Below are 13782 nucleotides of genomic sequence, written 5' to 3' on the forward strand. Positions count from 1 at the left end.
CAAGAACTCAAAACAAATTGCACTTTGCATGTGTTTTAGTTGTTTGCTTCGACTCTTTAATGCAAATAAGGCGAGCCGATGTAGCTCTTGTGCCTGCGTTTTAAGCATTATTCTTGTTGCTTGGATAATTTGGCAAAAGGTTTGCTACATATGTTACCAAAGGCACCAGATACCACACTTCTGTTGCTGTTAATTGACCCCATCTGTTCAGTGTCAACTGCACCCAGACCTGTTGTACCTCCGGTAGAACAGATAGGAGGGAAACTATTTTTTATGGTTTCTGTCTCTTCTTTCCACTTGGAATTCAGAATTCTGCACCCAGGCTTATGGTGGGGTATTGTAGCCAGTCTTGGGCAGTAAACTAGTAGCGCGTTACAGGTAACTAGTAGTTACTTTTTTCGGCAAGTTGCAACACTGTAACTTGTTACTGCATAGTGAAACGAGCTTGTAACTGGAACAGCGTTACTATTTTTCGAAAGTTACCGTAAAAAGTAACGTTGCAGTTACTTCTCAGATTTATGTTAAAAAATATTCCAGACACGACCACCAAGCTGTCTCGCAACACGTGACGGAGTCCCAAGTTCTTGTATGGGAAGGGCACAGCAAAAACTGCTGCAGAAAACGTCTGTAGCACCAAGGAAAAAAAAGAATATAAAGAAACTAAATTTTGGGGGACCCTGCTTGGCCAAGCTGCTCCCGCCAACTGGGAGGATGGGGTCATTTGTGTCCGTACTAGCCGTGTATGGTACATCACCCACAGTGCACGCAGATGTAACAAAGCGCGACATCTCTAAAGCGTTTTTTTTCTTTTCTTTGTCCGACGGAGGGAGCGAGTACTTTTTACAGAGGGCAGTTTTCGGTGATTGTCACCCCAGACACTCACAGGCTTACGACACAACCAATTTGCCGAACCTCATCTTGCCGCCAAGCATACGTTTCCTTCCCCTCTAACTTGAATCGTCTAACTCCCAGATGCACTCTTGCGGGGTCTTGACTTCAGGTCCATTTACTCTCCCTTCCTTTTTTTAACAACCCAATTACTGGCCTTGCCTCCCGTCACCCACTTCCCTTCTCGGGTTCCGTCACTTGAGAAAGAGTATTCGCTCGAAACGTCTGTGTTGTTCTGCTTTTTTGTGTGTTTTCTTGAAGTTGAAAGACCGCCCTTAGCCAGGACCAGGGGCACTTGACATCAGTTGATTTATAGATATTTACGTCGTGGGCTTTCCGGGTCGTCTCTTCTATTTCGGGTGGTGAGATGGAGGAGTACAAGCATGTTCAATCTGGTTAGGAAGTGGTGGAGAAAAGGTTGCAACAGCCATTTGGAATTCTACATGCAGTGGTCGTTTGTACCTCGATCAGTGCTTATTTTGACGGAGGAATGTTGCCGTAGCATTCAACATTGGTCTCCGCAAGTTTTCAAGGGAAGCTGTAGGTTTCATGAAAGATAGTGCGCACGCAGTAGAAAACGATTCGACCGATGAGTGGATTGGAGTGGCATAAGAAAACATCTACAAAGCTGATTGCTAGGTATGACTTACATTATTATAGACTTCGCATTTGCCCGATTTTAGAGCGCAGCTCTTAGGGGCCCGTTTCCGGCTTGAGCGGTGTCGCCGTCGCCATCGGCGTAACCGCGCGGTGCATTATGGGAAATGTCTCATAATGCACCGCGCGAGCCCCCCCCCCCCCCCACTTGACCCCCCAGGTCACGTGAACCCCCCATGATGACATCATCGTCACTGATGACTTCATCGGTGGCGCCACTGATGACGTCACCGGCATCGTCATCGTCATCATCACTGATGATGTCATCAGTGATGTCACTGATGACGTTATTGGCATCCGCATTGTCATCATCACTAATCAGTGACGGCATCCGCATCGTCATCGCCACCATCACTAATGACGTCATCAGTGACGTCACTGATGACGTCATTGGCATCATCGTCACGTGACCCCCCCCCCCCCCCCCCCCCCCCCCCCCCCGAAATCATTTGACCCCCACCCACCCCCAGTACTCTTCTCTCCTCCTCAAGAGCTGCGCTCTAATTCGGCGTTACAGGGAGTTGTAAACTGCTATCACTTTTTTTATCGCTTCCATCCAATTTCGCCTCATCAAAGAAATTTGAAATTAGAATTGACAGATTGTAAATTGGCACCATGATTGAATATACACGAGATCTGGACGCGTGCTGTTGTGTTAGTGTATACTAACAAAGAAGAGACTCAATTCTTTATCATATAGTGGATGTACTCGGATACTGCTTTAAATTATAATCTTGTTCAAGGAGCTATTTATGGTAAAAATTTAAATAGGAAGAACCAAACATGTTAACATTAATTATTAAGAAAATATTAGTTTCTCAATACAATAAGATTCACTACTGTGAACAACACAATGTCTTATAAGAAATCTATGCTAAATTAAAGGCATATTAAGGAAGCTTCCTTGTTAATGTTTTTTGTAAAGTAATGACGAAGTAACGGCATTACTTTAGCTAAGTAACTGTAACAAGTTGCTCTCAATTTTGTGACTGTAACAGTGTTACTCTTTTGCCTGTGTGACTGTAACACTTGCATTTTAGCAGTAATGTGCCCATATCTGATTGTAGTGCCTAACAACTGGTGTCAAAATAAAACCTTGCAACACCGCTCTCTACCTTAATGGGCCACAAGAGATCCATGTATGGTCAACAGCTTCAGATATGACTCAAGTTGACTTGCCATCCCTGTCTGACAACAAACTGCATGGTTTCCAATACAGTTTGCTATAACATTAACACACTTGAATATGGTGGTCGGTGAATTTATTTTTTGTGCACTGTGCTCCACATTTCTTTGGCCATCTATTCCAAAAAGCAAAGAGCGCGACAGTCTGGTGTTTCAAGCCTTCGAAAGGAAACCGCATGCTACCACATTTTCCGGTGTATTAATGTCTTTTTTTTTTCCCCAAACTTTCGTCTATGCATTTTGTACAATTTTCAACTTGTATACACTTTTTTTTTATAACTGAGGGGCAAGTTGCACTTTAATACAGCCATGGGCGCTATATTTCTCGTTCAATTCATTGGCAAGAATATTGAAACGGACTGCTTCTGCTTGTGCATATGTATTGTGATCACAATAGTGCACATATGTGGACTTCTCAATGGAGTTTCGCCGTGCCGACCTTACAGGAAAGCGACTCATGTCCCAATTTTTTCAAGAAAATGGACAATAATATGGGATGCGACTTATAACCGGAAAATATGCTGCTTTTTTTACTGAAGCTGCTCGATTACTTTTTTGCACCGTTGTACACACAAACTTGCATGCAGTTGGCTACTTCTCTTATGGGTCACTTGTGACCTGTCATATCTGGTAGGCTTAATTGCCAAGCGGAAGTCTACAGGCTTTCACATCACTGATGTAACGCGACACGCTTTAGAGCTGTGGCATTGTCTCGCAACAAGCAACCCAAGTCCTCGTCAAAAGATGCAGTTTGAAACTGGCTTTGAGGCTGTGATCCCGGCAGCGACTGCTATCTATAGCATATTGAGATCGGGTGTGCTCGTATGCACTGGGTGCATCGCACATTATTAGGCTAGCTGCTATACTTCGTTTGACCGTACCTTGGCAAAGAGCCAACGCCACGGCCCCTTCGAGCCAATCGGAGTAATTGAGCCAAAGCATGCAACGGGCCTTATTAAAAGAACGGGCGAGAGCATAACCCAAGCAGTGGGAGAAAAGGGAAAGGAGGATGTCCTTCTCTTACCCAGACCCTCTTGTGTATCCCCAGACGTCACTTTTCTCCCCCTAGAAGATTATCCCGTCGCTCAACATTCTTAAAAAAGTGACTTTCCCTTTCTCTTGCCCGTGGCTTTGACGGCACTGCGCACTACTAGCGAGATGGAAAATAGTTTGATGTCTCCCTCAGACGCACTAGCACCATGGCTTTCGCCATCTGCCAAATTACCCCGAGACTGAATATAGTGATAGTAAACACTGTAAATTTAGCGACTATATAAAAGCCCTTATCAGCAGGGACAGTCGCGTACAATGTAAGCCGAAACGACCAAGCGACGTCCGGAAGATATCCGTGGCGCTGTCTCAACTTGAGAAGTTGAACTATAGCTACAAAGGATAGCATGTGGATGGGGTGCAGTGGCCGCTGCCCTCCATCTCGGACTGCTCCTTTTCTGGATTTCAGGAGCACTTTGTTGCGACTCGCCTTTGCTCACCGACCCACACTTGTCAACCACCTGGGTGGCTCAGAGGATACCCAGGTGGCGGCTTCGCATCCTGGTCGAGGTGCCTACACTCTGATGGAGGCTTATTGCGGAGAAGGCACCATGGAACAGAGATTTCGGTTACACATGAAAATATCCCCAGGTGGTCGAAATGTATCTTCAGTGCACCATTGGGGCATGGCAGGTGCCCTTTGTTGGTTTGGCATGATGACCCCCTCAATTTTGAATTTTACCCGTGTTTGTCTCCGCCTTCATTAGGGAGTTGTAGAATAGGGGCCCCCAAGCGTCGGGGGCACACTATTCTAAAGCTCCCTATTATTGGGGTGCCAGCAGGAAGCAAGCAACAGCCAAAAGAATATAACATTTATTCAACTTTTTTTTTCTCTTTTTTTAAACAGATTTAGTGCATTTTTGCCGAGACGCGTTCGAGCGTCGCAAGATACTCCTGCATTCTTGCACTGAGCCGGCGATGCTGTTCCTCCATCTTCCCCGAAGTCTTCAGCAGAACCAGAAGACGGTCAAACACGGCGTGCGGCAACCACACTGGCGGCGCCGTGGAGTGCAGCGCATTCGGGAGTCCGAAGTACTCCCTGCCCATTCCCAGAGTGGCATCCACATACTCCACGGCCAGGTCGGTCGCGTCCTCCAGCTTGCCGTACGTCATGTATAACCGCAGCAGCTCTGCGGGATCCCGCACCTTGTACGACGCCAGGAACCACGGCGGCAGGACGTAGCCGTGCGTCAGCAACTGACACGCTACCAGGCGATGGTACCCGCGTGAGACCAGGCTCGCTTTCGTACTCCTGTAGGTAGTGCCGCAGCAGGGACCATGCCTGCTCCGGTATGTCGAGGACCGCCCTCGGGTTCTCTATGATCCACTGTGGGTCAATGGCATGCACGTCTTGCGCTCCGCCAGAACTTCTCTTCGTGCACTGGCTGACCAGGCCCTCAAACACGACATCGAGGTCCAGCTGGTACGACTTGCAGACCTTGGTGGCAACGTCGAAATGACCATTGACTACCAGGAGTGTTGTGGTCTCTTCGGGAGACAGCGGCGTGGAAATGCCCTCCTGTCCTGATTCGACCAGGAGCAGCCACGCCTGGATGAGGCACAGCTCGCGGCGGATGTCTTCGACCGTGATGACTTCCACTCTGCGGCTCGCCTGTTGAGGCACCTCCTCGCCGTCACAGTCGCGCTTGGGAGACCGATCGGCGGAAGCGTGCACGAGCAGCGGACTTGTGATCCACGCATACTTTGGCTTGGCCAGGAGGAGGCAGTTGATCGCGGCCAGCAGACAGAGCTGCTGACGGCGCAAGCTCTGGCTGCCTGGTACTTCTTGTCCCAGCCGCGAGCCATACTCGTGCATCATTGCGGCGGCCTCTCGGTACCGCTTGGCATTGACATACATGGCGTAGAGGACATCATAGTAGGGCGAATTAAGGAGGTCCGTTGCTCTCGCGCGGGTCTTCAAGATGGAGGTGACCTCGTTGATGACCTCTTTGAACGGGAACGACACAAAGGTCGAGAGCTGACGGCGCTCGCAGAGGACAACTACGAATTGGCGGAGGCATTGAGAACATTCCTCCGCATCAGGGTTCTGGATGATGGCGTCGTAGGCTTGCTTTATGTGGCCGAGCTCCAGCTGGCAGCGGAAGACGAGTGACCACAGCGTGGGCAGCTTGGGGTCGTTGGGTCCTGTGACGGCGTAGAGTGCGGTCATGGCAAGCTCCACGACGTATTCCAAATGTCCCGCTTGCTCGAAGGCTTTGATGACCCGGAGGAAGTACAGTACCAGGGGAGACCGTTCGGATTGTGGCTCCTCGTCACCTACCAGCATCCCTATCTGGGGCTGAAGGAAGGGCTCCTCAAGGAAGGGGCCTTTGGCAATCTTTTGGAAGAGCTCGCAGGCCTTTTGGGGTTCGTTGCAGCTGAGCAGACTGGTGGCTAGGAGGAACTGGCAGGTTCCGCTGTTTTGCTTGCACCAACTACCAAGGAGCCGGACATACTCTTGAAGCTGGAGGTGTTGGCCGAGGTCTAGCAGAGCCTTTGCAAAAGCGTACTCTGGTGCAAAGGGCCATATGAGTTCTGCTGTGGCCTGGATGTATGCTGGAAGCACCTGGTCCCAGAGCTCGCATTCCTCAACCAACCTGCAGCTTTGGGTAAGCCTCCTGCGGACAAGGTCGCCACCAACATCTCTCAGGAAGAGCCAGGCCAGACTGGACGGCTGCGTGTTTTGGCACAGGATGCCGAACCCATCGCTCCGACTGCTCAGCGACAGGCGGCTGATGCCTCCCTCGAGGACACTTGAAACAGGGCTGCCTTCTGTTTCGGTTGCCCAGAGAGCGACATAGTAAGCTCGAACCAGTGCCTCTGTTTTGGGGAGCAGGTTGTTCCTTATGTCCATGCACTTCTGCTTTGCCCCCTTCTCTTTGTTGGCTATGTTGAGCAGAAGGCACTCCAGGAGGAGAAGATCTTGGCAGAAAGTGAAGCGAAAACGCATAGACTGGCACAAGCAGCTTGCAACAAAATCCCTGCCGGTCATGCTCGTGAACAAAAGGTTCCAGCTGTTATGGTAGTACATATCTTGATCTGGCAGAGCAGTGAGCTCTCTTCGAAGATCCATGCAGCCGACAAGGTCTTTCAGGGCGGGCACAAGGTCCAGATCTGTCCTTAAGATCTCTTGGAGCCCCGGCTGAAAATGGTTCGTCAACTGGCTGGCCAGCCTTGTTGCAAGACTTCCTGGACTTTCCATGTTGTAGAGTCCCTGGGCAAACTCCAAGAGCATATCTGCAGTAAGCAGGGAATTGATTTCCTTTATGTGTCTAATCAGCACCAGGGTGCTGTTGTCATCAGCGACATTCTCCGACAGGACTAAAGACTCTAGTCTCTCACATGGCCGTAGCATAGAGATGTGGTCTCTCCGGATTAGGGCAGTCAGCTGGGAAGTCGGGTCCACAAAGAGACCGAGCGGCTTTGATCCCACTTCGTGGTACTGGATGCACGTGTGGTAGAACCTTCCCCAGCACTTCAGTGCCAAGTTCACATACTCAACATCTGCAAGCTCGGCTTCGCTAACCTCGGTGGCACTGGCACGTATCTCGGCTTCAACAGCCAGAACAACTTCGTCCTTAAGCGTCCGACAGCTGAAGGCTGGATTCGCGCTGGACTCTCCACGTCTGCTGTACATGCCGAGGGCTTTCGAAAGCGTCGTGTACGAGAAAGCGCCGTGTCCAAAAATCTTCTCGAGGTAGATCTCCCGTGCATCGAGTACCGTAGGCACGGTGATCTTCTCGGTCGGGACACCCCTCTGTAGGAAGACTCCGGACCATGCACTCTGATACAAACCCTCTTCCCTGAAGTTCTTCATGCAGACCACAGGTTCGTCATTCTGCTTCACCCACAGCGTCCAGAGGCACGAAGACGTCAAGCAGAAGTCGACGAGGTCGCTCTCTGGCGCCAGCACGGTAGTGACGTACGAGATCTTGTAGTTTCCGTGGTCCTGGACCTGCCTGAAGAGCAAGAACTCACTCTTTTCGGGAAAGCTGATGTACACGCCTAAGTGGAGGTCAGGTCCTCGACTGTCGGTAGCCTTGTACATGCACGCGGAGCGGGACGAGGGGGCGCTGCAGTGCTCCTGGACAGACTTCATCATGAGGAGGTCCTGCCGCCTGTACGACCACTGGCGAATTCGGAGGTCGCGCGAAAGCGCGAAGATGAAGACGTCGTCATCGGCCTGGTGGCAGACAAGGCTTATGGACGCTTCGTCGCTCCGCAGGGACGTGGGAAGGATGTTGCTGAGAAAACGGCCGACGGTCATGCTCTTGCGGATCTCCATGGAGGACACTTGGCCTCCAGCGTCCTGGGGATCGATGGACACGACGAACAGGGCAGACGTGTTGGTGCCCAGGACGAAAATGGCTTCTCCGTTGGGGCCCAGCCAGCTGCAGGAGTTGTGGGAGAGGGTAGTGCCGAGGCCGACGTGGTTCAGAACGTGGTAGTCGCGGAGGAGGGACACGGACGCGTCGAAGAAGACGGAGGGCCCGCTCGTCAAGCCGTGGTGGCGGGACACGGTGTCCGGGTTGAGGCGGCAAGGATGCGGAAAGGACATCCGATGCACGCTAGCGACCGTGGCCGCGAGTACGACGACGCAGTTCTGCGTCTCGAAGATGGAGACCCCTTCCAGGAGCGGCGTGTGCTGAAAGCGGAGACGAAGCCTGTTCCCAATCAGGTTGACATCCAGGGACTCTTCAGTGAGCTCGAGCACGTTGTTGTTGGTCTTCCAGTAGATGAAGCGGTTGCGCGTCGCGCCGCCCGTGCTCTGGTAGACGTAGCCGCCGGCTCGCTCGGCGAGCTTGATGTCTTCCAGCGTGCTCTGGGCCGCCCCGGTGTTGATCGCCAGTTCTTTCCATTTGGGAGCGGTCGTTTCGCGGAGCGGCACCTCCACGAAATTTGTATGTTTGACTGAGTGCAGCATGCTTCTTGACAAGTCGCGCCAACCACACCAAGCTCTACACTAAAAACACTAAAAGCAGTGCCAGGACACTCCCATAGACCCAATGGAGTCGATTTCTGGGAAAACTGGGCGCTCAGCAGCGCTTCCGTGGTCGGAGGCGCTCATTACTGCAACGAATCGAAGCCTCATTGCTCTATTAATAGATTGCGAAACTAAAATAAGCAACGATAATTATGTTCATAAATTGAAGCGCTAATGTTTTATTAATTACTTTTGACGCCGTCGAGCTAGTTGGAGCGGCTTTCCTAGCCGTTTGCGAAGACGAAGCCGCTCAAAATCCAACATGGCGCAGCCCTTCCGCCGTGCCCTGCCGCTGCTCCCTACCGTGGTACCGCCGGTACCGCGGTAGGTTTTGTTTGGAAATTTGCGGTCCGCGCGTGCCATACCACGTGTTATGGCAAAGAATTGTAAGTTATGCTTGCCTACCTTGTGTCCAGCAGTTGGCAGTCCGTTACTTGTCGTCCGCGTCTTCCAGGGAATCGAAACAAATGCAGCATTTTTCGCACTCGTTGACGCATTTATTCAGTCATTTTCATGACAAGGAAAAACAATTTACACTGTCACCTTATACAAGCGTTGCTATGTGGAAAAAAAATTAATAATGAGCGCAGTATCTACGTTAGCAAGAGGTGCTAAGTGAAGATACAATGTGCGACACTGTTAGCGCGAACATGACATAGCTTTTTCACTTTGAAAGGCTATCGGCGCCCACCAACTATTACTGCCTTAGTTCTCGCTAACGTGTCTCGCTAGCGTGTCTCGCTAACGTGGTCGATCGTTTCGGTCACGCCGCTATAAATGTCATATTTTCGGGGACTGATATGTGTCCCCATACAATTCAAACTCGTCACGTTAAATAAAGAAACACGAAGTACGTACTATGGACAGCTAGCTTGGGAGCGAAACGGATAAATACATGTTGTTTTTTTTTGTTTTTTATCTTTTTATTTTGGCCTCTGTAACGACAAACGCCAAAAAAAAAAAATGGGGGGAAATATATTAGTGTGGCAAAAAAGAATGAGGAGGGTAGAAAGTCGGGCGAGTTGGTGATTCATAATGATTAAAAAGCACGACAGGTCAACGGACACAGAAGGAGACACAGCACTGTGTCTGTGTCTCCTTCTGTGTTCGTTGTCCTGTCGCGCTTTTTAGTAAAGCTCTTCGGTTACGGAATTTACCCAGAGCTGCACAATTGTTAGATATGACAATGGTTACAATTTTCAGGGGTTTCCAGCCTGAATCACTTGCAGCTCTTTCCCTTTCCCAGTTGCAGATGACAAAAATAAACAACATACCACCTTCATTGTTTATTCTTCAAGATTATGGATGACCAACATTATGGAGAATTGTTTTGGAAACTGGGGATGTCCATATTAAAAAGAGAATATTGTAACAGCAAATAGAAATATCTGTTTCCGTGACATGAAAACAATCATAATTTCTGATATGTGTTACATAGAAGCAAACCCAGTGCGAAGTAAATATGCAGCCTTGCCGGAGAATTGTATGCAAACAGCCCTATTGGTGAGGCAGGCACGTAGCCAGGGGGGAGGCCCAGGGGGGAGGCCCATGGGGCCTGCCCCCCCCCCCCCCCCCCCAAAATCTTCCACTATGCTAGGACCTCTCCCCCCTCCCCCCATACAACATTTTGTCATAAGCGCCGCCCCCCCCCCCCCCCCCCCCCCCCCCCCATCCCCGAAACAACATCCTAACTACGTGCCTGCGGTGAGGTATGTTTAAGAAGATATTTAAATGGTTATAGGTTGTGGAATCTCAAATACCAACTTGAACGTATATTACGATAAAACATCAATTCTTCAACCTGCGTAATAAGACAATAATGCAAAATTTTAGTGGGTCAGATATTGTCCACCAAAACTTGAGATCTTAAAGAGTGAAACTCTCCAAATACGTAGTTTGAATTCTAGCTGCCAAAGGTCCTGGAATCACTGGTTCGAAGCAACAGATATTTCCCCCCTTGCCCTCCCACTCTAAAAAGAAAACTGCCTAGAGGTTGTTGGCCACCAGCAGGCTAACAATGTGTCTAAACAAAGTGGATGCTCAGAGGCTTCTGTTAGTCTATGATCTCGCTCCATAAAAATCGTGCAAAGAGCAACCTGCTGACGCAGTGGACAACATTGCCTCTCGAGGGTCTTAAGAAGCACAGCCAAAAGATTTCATGCCTAGTTGAAAGCTCGTGTCATTCTGACTGGTCCATGCAAATAAACAGTTAACACAATGAATTGTAATTCGGGCAAACTTATTCGTTGCTTACTTACAGACTTGAACCAAAATCTTTAGAGATTTAATAATGTGTAGACCTAGCTCTCTGTAGACCACTTGGGTATTTCTCATTTCTCTTGGCCTCATGATGAGCTTCCGATACCTGTCGCTTGCACCGTCAAGTTGAACCACGAGTTGAACCAGGTTTTCTTGGTGTGGGCCACCGAGATCCTATGATGCCCATGGGATGGGCCAGCCACTTCATTGCTCTTTCTAATTTTTGCTGTATGTGTGTTCTCTATCCTCCCAGGATCTGCACAGGACAATGTAAGAACACATTAGTTTGTCTCGTCACAACACATACACTTGCAGAAGAGAAACAGGGCTATGAAATATTGCAGAGGGCTGCTCCTACTATCCTTTTGTTTTTGTTGTAATTCTCTTTGCCCCAGCCACTCTCGTTTTACAGTACAGTTGATCGTAGATTAGACTGCATAGATCACTACGGCGGAACCTAGCATGCTGATGGTTACATATTCAGGAAGCTTGATAGGTTGGCAAACAATAAAGTGCACTTCACAAAAAAGTTACCACGGACATACCTTTTGTCTATGGGGTTCCCTGTCCCTGAGGCTTGTTGGAGTGATTTTCATGCCTTGAGAATCTGTATGAATACACAAAAAGAAAAAAAAAATGCAAATGATGCTATTTTATCTGCAACAAACGAAAAAAAAATGCCTAACGCGAGTTTTAATTTTGAGGGGAGTGCGTTGGGAGGTGTAAAAACTTTTAAAAGAATTGCAAATGGAAGGACGGATAGCACATCTCGCGATCAAGCTCTGCTGTCTGCATTCCGCCTTTCTATGCGTAAATCTTTCAAAATTTTAAAAGTGTCTTTAAAATTATTTTACTATCCAGCTTTCTATTTATTTTTGAAAGAAATAAAACGTGAAAAAACGAGTCGCAGGGCTGTAAAAGAATCTACACGAGATACATTAATAAAAACGGGCAGATATTGGAGGATGTGAACTCCGAAATATTATAAAACTGGGCGAAGAATATTTATATAGAGACTTCAATTTACTCGACGGGGTATCGACACTGCTGTGAACGAGCTCGACGAGAGGTAGAGGAGGGGATATTTCGCCAACAGTCTACAGATCGTAAAATATTTGCAGGACGGTCTTCATCCACAAAACCGTGCTAAGAACGCTCGCCGAAATGGGTAGATCGCAATGAAATCACGGTGACATTTTGTAAATTTCAAAAATGAAACGATATATTCAATTACCTAAAAGAGTACAAAACCCTCCAATGGTGCAATTTGTGGCTGGAAGATCAGCTTAGGAAAAGTTTCAATTGGGGTGAAAACTTTCAAACTCACCGTCGTCAGTTGGGATCCAAACGAACGGGTGCTTCTTGTCCCCGACGCTGCTTGGGCACGACTTTGCGTAACCGCACAAATGAGGTGGTTCAAAGACACGAAAAGCTTTCCACTTGCCCGAAAGTGCGAGGCTCGCGCAATGCGATGATCGAGGCGCCGAAGCTTGACGCTCCGAAGGCGAGCGAAAGCGCGTAAGCACCGAGCAGACCCACGGACGCCTCCACAACGGTCCACTGGTTTCAGAACGCGCAGAGCGCAAGCGCGCATGCGCATAAACAGCGGTTTCGTTTTAGAAACGCAAAAAACAGAAAAAAGCACAATTTTGAGAGCGAGATGTTGACATGAACTTTTAAAAAAATATATTATATCTTTAGGAATACTTAATTTGTATTTAGTAAAATAATATGCAGTCATAACTAAATTTGAATGAGGTTTGATTCATTATTGTTTTGTTTAGTTTTTAGTAATGAGCGCCTCCGACCACGCGAGCGCTGTCGTACACCTCTATGGTGGCGCCATCCGTGTTCGAGCCGCGCAACTCGCTCTGTGTCCGGAGGTTGCTAAAAGCTAAAAGCGTTCAAATCGTTTACATTTGTGTTCCCTCGTATCGAAATTTGAACGAAAGTTTGACTATTTCATTCTCAACCAAGGTGGCGCTACAAGTCAGTAAAACGAGCAAAACATAAGGCTCCAATACGTTTTATCTAGAATGCACAAATAATACATAACATATATACTAAACGTGTTTTTTTTTTTTTAATAATTGTCCTGCTTTTTACTTTTTCTAAGCAAATGTTTAGCAAAACCTGCTGGATCGCGCTTCCGCGCTTGTTCGCTGCAGCGCGAGTGAAGCCACCGGACTACGCGCACCGGACTTCACTCGATTGGGATACGATTTGCGGCTTTGCTAGCCTTTTGCTGCGGTTTTCCAGCGTGCTGTAGACACGTTTTCTACTCGCTCGTCGTCATTCGCCGAAGAAATTTTTTAAGACTCAGTGTATTGTTGAGACTTGCCGTTTTGAACAAGCGGTTGTAAAACAAAATTTTACAAAAGCGCAGTGTTGCGGGAAAAAGGCACAACTCGTCGAACGCAAGGGTCTGGCGGCGTGTTCAAAGCTTCCTTGGCACGCCGAAGTGCCGTGTCTTTGTGCCTTCGCACGCCGCGCCGACCGTTTAGAACAGGGGTCTCCAAACCGCGGCCCGCGGAGGTCATCTGACTGGCCTGTGACTGACCGCGGTCATTTTAATGAGGCAATGTAAAGGGAATAATATCACGGTAGGGCACGCCTTACCAAACAGTTTTCCTAGGGTTATTATTATTCATTTATTTTTTAATGTTGCGGCGTCATTTTTTTACATGCGCTTTTGCGTCAACATTAACGGGCCGTCTAGCAAGCCTGCTGCTACCGGCGCCAAAGCGCGAGGAAAGTAA

At 48.6% G+C, this 13782-nt stretch overlaps 1 protein-coding gene across 1 annotated transcript; it reads right to left on the bottom strand.

Moving 5' to 3' along the window:
* Positions 1 to 4575: 4575 nt before the first annotated feature.
* LOC8040984 (nuclear pore complex protein Nup160) lies at positions 4576 to 8754 on the bottom strand. The gene is given in 2 exon segments (XM_002400196.3): positions 4576 to 5001; positions 5003 to 8754. Coding segments are annotated over 2 exon segments (4074 nt in total). The 5' UTR covers positions 8705 to 8754; the 3' UTR covers positions 4576 to 4629.
* Between the last annotated feature and the right edge of the window lie 5028 nt (positions 8755 to 13782).

Source organism: Ixodes scapularis, unplaced genomic scaffold (assembly GCF_016920785.2).
Source record: "Ixodes scapularis isolate PalLabHiFi unplaced genomic scaffold, ASM1692078v2 PGA_scaffold12__126_contigs__length_90152505, whole genome shotgun sequence".
Taxonomy (NCBI): Eukaryota; Metazoa; Arthropoda; class Arachnida; order Ixodida; family Ixodidae; genus Ixodes; species Ixodes scapularis.